Raw genomic sequence first — 6,338 nt, forward strand, 5'->3', positions numbered from 1 at the left:
CACGGTTCATGAGTTCGAGTCCCACGTTGGGCTCTGTGCTGACAGCACGGAGTCTGCTTGGGATTCTCTGTCTCCCTTTCTCTCTGCCCCTCCCCCCCGTGCTCGCTCTCTCTCAAAAATAAATAAATAAACTTAAAAAAAATTACCAATGGTGTGCTGGCTGGTACGGGGTTATGCGGGTGTGGGGCTGATTTGTAGCATTTGCTAATTCCTGTGGTGTAAGTACTCCCACCATTTTAGCCAATTTCAAGCTATCAACTGGCCTGCAAAATTCTAGGCAACTTAACGGTAGGGTCTCTCGAATCAGTAAGTGCCAACTGGCTTCAGCACACCCATTTACTTCAAGTTCTATCCATTTGTCTTAATTTCCCCTTGATTCTGCTTGTGCAATCAGTCTCAAAGTCTTATTAAATTCTCCATAAAGACAATTGAACATATTTTTTTTTCTTTCTACTGTTGCCAGTTAAGGAGTTTATACCATCATTCTATTGCCACTATCCCCTTGATTTATTGTATAAAATCTTCATTATCCTATCTTACATTGTAACCAGTCTTATTCCTGTTGGCTCAGCACCAGCTACCGTAGCTCTTGCGCTCAATGAATGTGCCTTTCTTCAACGTGTCCCTGCCCCCATTCCCTTTCTCATTTCACCTTTCTAACTCCATCCATCCTTCCAGGCTTCCTGAAGTTCCATGTCCTTCCTAAGTCCTCTCTTGACCACCCTATTCCACAGTGATTTCTCCTTTCTCTCAACACCCATGACAAATATTCACTATGATTTTCTTTTTTTTTTAATTTAAACTTTAGCTTGTTAACATATAGTGCAATATTGGTTTCAGGAGTAGAATTTAGTGATTCATCACTTAACATATAACACCCAGTGCTCATCCCAACAAGTGCCCTCCTGAATGCCCAATCACCATCTAGCCCACTCCTCACCTACTTCCCTCCATCAACCCTCAGTTTGTTCTCTGTTGTTAAGGGTCTCTTGTGGTTTGTTTCCCTCTCCCTTCTTTTTTTTTTTTTTTCATTTAGGCCTTAATCATGCTCTACATTGCCACTTATCTCACATTGGTTTAACCCTTGTGTTGATGCTTAATCAAGTTCATGATTTAGTCAAGTCCCTATATTTGTTGCAAACTATCCTTAGTCTAGGGACTGTTTGCCATAATTCTTTGTTCACCCTGTGTTAACTCACACAGTACAATGCTCAGAGCCCCATCATGATTCCAAACGTATCTATATCATTTAGCTGCTCACTTCACTCCCAGAGCCTGTTTCCTCATCTGTAAAACTGAGATAATGATGCTTTCTTTTCAAGATCCTTATAAGAATTAGTAACAGTATAGGTAAAATAATTTTCATAATGTTGGCATTATCAAATTTGTTGTAGCGGGTACTCAGGAAGTGTTTCTTCATGAGGTGTTTAAGAATTAAAACAGCAAACCAGCACAACAATACTAATTTGAGGTTTCTTAACATTTTAAAGTGAAGTATAGTCTGTCAGCAGACGTATTAAGTATTTTTTTTCTTTTTACATATTCTTTATAGAACATATTGCAAATCCAAACCATGCACAATAAGTATTTGAGTGACTCAAATCCACTGAAAGTTGGATATATTAAAATCTGGGGGGTAAACTCTACTTATGTGACACAAGTCACTTTTACTTATGACAACAAGCAATTCATGGAGAAGAATTTCAAGAGTGACCCTTACAATCAGGTATGTCTCAAAGGAATATTATCATATTATAAGTTAAATTTATTATTCTGCCAACTTATCACCACTATTATTCTTTTATGTGCTTCTATTTGAAAGGCTATAGAGATACGTGCAATAGTATGTTCATGAAAAATTGTGAGTATCGAATCCTGTTGTGAAATGTGCAACATCGGCAGTCTTCCCAATGTAGTCCAGGGATCAATGTTTAGTAGTCTGATGAAATCCTTTCCATGTGTTTCCCAGAAATGGTGCTATGTGTTAAGTAAAGTTAGCCTCTCGGGCTAGCAACACAAAATTTATTTGCTTCTGTGACAGAGGCTAAAACAAAAGAAGAGTGATCGCATAAAAATTGTTGGAGATTTTCTCCCTTCTTCCTGAAATTACTCCCAGGGAAATTAACCCCTGGTCAAATTGATAGATCTTGAGGTTGGTGAAAATTGGCAGTAAACTGTGGTCATCATCAAAGTGAATATGTCCCACCTGTGATGTGAGGTAAAATTATTTGGTTAACAAAATGGAGTGACATAAATAGCAGATGCTACTAGACCCTCTAGCAGGGTCTGCTGTAGGAGATGCCTATGTGGAAGACAAATTACCAGCAGAGGTGTACCAAGAGTAACTACAGAGGGAAAGGTATCCCACGTTAGAACACTAGACCTGTCCTAAGTATGAACTAGTGACTCTTAGGTGGGATCATTCAGAACGGAAAATAGGTAAGTATAATTCCTGTTTTCCAAGCAGTGAAAGAGTGACCTGCTAATATCTGGATTTTGGAAAACGCCCCTCTGAACACTCAGATAGCTTCTCTCTCTCTAGTCCTTTCTAATTATCTACTTCAACACATTTTTTTCCTGGACTATTGTGTTCAAGACCACCCTGGTTAAGACTGATGCAGAAAATTTCTCAACACCTTCTTTTTAGGAAACTTAGTAGCATATCAGATGCCTATTATATGCCAGGCACTTATACTCAGCATTGGGGATGGTGAAACATGAAACCAGCCTGCCTTTGGGAAAGTTAAAATCTAGTGGCAAAGCAATGAGGTTTTAATACATGTTGGTTTTTATCAAAGCCTCGAATACTTGAAAGCAATGTGGTTTGGCCTGATGAAGTGGAAAGACACAGATTTCCAGCACAGGGATCATGTACACAACACATCCTTCTGTTTATCTGTCTGGAATCAGTGACCTGGAAAGGAATCTATATCCTTTTATTACTCTCTGGAAAAAGAATGAATACATCTGTTTTTGTTAAATTATAATTTGAAATATGCCTTAAATATAATGTTTAAGTAGTTCTGAAACACCAACTTTATCTCTTATTTTCTGGCAGGTACTAACAATTCATTTGACTGACAAGATTATCAACCTGGAAAAACTAACTGAGGTTACCTGGATATACGGTGGCCCTATAATTTCCACTACACCTATGACAAGTACCTTCCCGACAGAGTCTCTACATCCTTCTACAGTTACGACTAAGGCTACCACTTTTGAAACTGTTATCACTAGTTCTGCGAGTACTACTACGACTCTTCCTATCACAACCACTCCTTTCCCAACAAGTACTATGGAAGATACAACAAATACTACTATTACTAATAGCACTACACCATCCTCTACAAGTACCCCTACTGCTAGCACTAGTACTCTTCCTATCACAACCACTCCTTTCTCAACAAGTACTATTGAAATGACAACTAGTACTACCAGTTCTGATCCCACTACACCATCCTCTACAAGTACCTCTGCTGCTAGTCCTAGTACTCTGCCGATCACAACCACTCCTTTCCCAACAAGTACTACTGAAGTGACAACAAGTACTGCTGGTCCTGATACCCCTACACCTGCCGCTACAAGTGCTACTACTAGTATTAGTACTCTTATCACAACCACTCCTTTCCCAACAAGTACTATTGAAGTGACAACTAGTACCGCTGGTGCTGATACCACTACACCTGCTGCTACAAGTACTACTACTAGTAGTAGTCCTAGTACTCTGCCAATCACAACCACTCCTTTCCCAACAAGTACTATTGAAGTGACAACAAGTACTGCTGGTCCTGATACCCCTACACCTGCCGCTACAAGTGCTACTACTAGTATTAGTACTCTTATCACAACCACTCCTTTCCCAACAAGTACTATTGAAGTGACAACTAGTACTGCTGGTCCTGATACCACTACACCTGCTGCTACAAGTACTACTACTAGTAGTAGTCCTAGTACTCTTCCTGTCACAACCACTCCTTTCCCAACAAATACTATGGAAGGTACAACAAGTACTACTATTACTAATAGCACTACACCATCCTCTACAAGTACCCCTACTGCTAGCACTAGTACTCTGCCGATCACAACCACTCCTTTCGCAACAAGTACTATTGAAGGGACAACTAGTACTTCTGGTGCTGATACCACCACACCTGCCCCTACAAGCACTACTACTAGTACTAGTACTCTGCCTATCACAACCACTCCTTTCCCAACAAGTACTATTGAAATGACAACTAGTACTGCTGGTCCTAATACCACTACACCTGCTGTTACAAGTACTACTACTAGTAGTAGTACTAGTACTCTTTCTGTCACAACCACTCCTTTCCCAACAAGTACTATTGAAGTGACAACTAGTACTGCTGGTCCTGATACCACCACACCTGCCCATACACGTACTACTACCAATAGTAGTACTGGTGCTCTGCCTATCACAACCACTCCTTTCGCAACAAGTACTATTGAAGGGACAACTAGTACTGCTGGTGCTGATACCACCACACCTGCCCCTACAAGCACTACTACTAGTACTAGTACTCTGCCTATCACAACCACTCCTTTTGCAACAAGTACTATTGAAGGGACAACTAGTACTGCTGGTCCTGATACCCCTACACCTGCTGCTACAAGTACTACTACTACTACTAGTACTAATACTCTTCCTGTCACAACCACTCCTTTCCCAACAAGCACTATTGAAGTGACAAGTACTACCAGTTCTGATGCCACTACACCATCCTCTACAAGTACCCCTACTGCTAGCACTAGTACTAGTCCTTTGCAAACAAGTACTATTGAAAGTACCACTCCTTTGCAAACAAGTACTATTGAACTTACAACTAGTACTACTATTACTAATACCACTACACTGTCCCCTACAAGTACCACTGCTAGCACTAGTACTCTTCCTGTCACAACCACTCCTTTCCCAACAAGTACTACTGAAGTTACCACTAGTACTACCCATCCTGATACCACTACACCTTCCCCTACAACTACAGCTAATGCTACTACTACTCTTCCCATTGCAACAGCTCTTTTCCCTACAAGTACTATTGAAGTTACAACTAGTACTACTATTCCTGATACCACTATACCATCTGCTACCAGTACTACTGCCAATACTAGTAGTATTCATCCTATCACAACCACCCCCTTCCCAACAAATACTACTGATGCTAGCACCAATACTAGTGTTCTTATTACCGCTACTCTTTCCCCAATAAGTACTGATACCACTACCATTAATAATAGTGTTTTAATTACACCCACTGCTTCTCCTATGAATGCCGGTGCTAATACTACTAACAACAGTTTTCCTATCACAACTCCTTTTTCTGTAAGTACTTATGATACAAACACTGCTATTGCTATGATAACGACTTCTTTTACAAGTACTGATGTTGCTAGTGCTGGCAACCACACTCCTATTACCAGTTCTCCTTCCCTTATGATATCCGGTGGGAATAGCACTAGCATTACTATTCCTACAACGTCTACTCCTTCTTCTACAGATATTTATTCTCCTAGCACTAGTGTAATAGCTAATACCACCACCAACACTGTAAACGGTACAGGGCATGCAGTAAATATTACTGATGCAGATAACTCTAACAGTGTTCCATATAACACTACCCATGTTTCTATTCCAAATGCTACAATGGCCTCAGACACATTAATGACTGTTCTTCTAGACACAGCAGCTCACAATCAGGTAACAGCCAACTCTGCAGTTAGTTATTTACCTATTGTTGCAACTAATGCTACCACAGATAGTACAAATATTACCATATATGCTTTAAACACTACCATTCTTGATAGAACAACAATGGATGCTTCCACTCCTGTATCTACCTACATTGCAAACACCGTAAATGCTACTCTAGTTCCATGATTACTACTTGAAGCAGGACAGTTACTATGGACATCTCTTTAAAAAAACTATTACAGGGGCACCTGGGTGGTTCAGCTGGCTAAGAGTCTGACTCTTGATTTCAGCTTAGGTCATGATCTCACATTTCATGAGATCAAGCCCTGCACTCTCTGCACGGACAGTGTGGAGCCTGCTTAGGATTCACTCTCTCTCCCCCTTTCTCTCTGCCACTCCCCAACTCTTACATGTGCACACACACACACACACACACACTCTCTCCAAATAAATACATAAACTTGAAAAAAACAAGTATTACAGATATAAAAAATGAATGAACAGATACATGATCTTATGCTACGTAAGTTTTCACAAATGTTAACATTAGCTTTTACATATATGGCTATTCTGAGCACTGTAAACTTTGCAGATATGTCTAAAGATGTATCCATGACTACTTTTATAA

The 6,338-nt window shown here is 40.1% G+C and overlaps 1 protein-coding gene across 1 annotated transcript in view; it reads left to right on the top strand.

The window, feature by feature from the left end:
• MGAM2 (maltase-glucoamylase 2 (putative)) overlaps window positions 1-6,002 on the top strand; it is an 87,121-nt gene extending 81,119 nt beyond the window's left edge. The window contains exons 46-47 of the mRNA XM_047095173.1: window positions 1,553-1,726; window positions 3,059-6,002. Of these exons, the coding sequence (XP_046951129.1) occupies window positions 1,553-1,726; window positions 3,059-5,896 (3,012 nt within the window). The 3' untranslated portion in view covers window positions 5,897-6,002. The remainder of the gene's footprint in view (window positions 1-1,552; window positions 1,727-3,058) is intronic.
• Window positions 6,003-6,338: the final 336 nt, after the last annotated feature.

The sequence above is a fragment of the Lynx rufus genome, unplaced genomic scaffold, assembly GCF_022079265.1.
Source record: "Lynx rufus isolate CCGP_SWC_20201006 ecotype Redwood Valley unplaced genomic scaffold, mLynRuf1.p SCAF_4, whole genome shotgun sequence".
Classification (NCBI taxonomy): domain Eukaryota; kingdom Metazoa; phylum Chordata; class Mammalia; order Carnivora; family Felidae; genus Lynx; species Lynx rufus.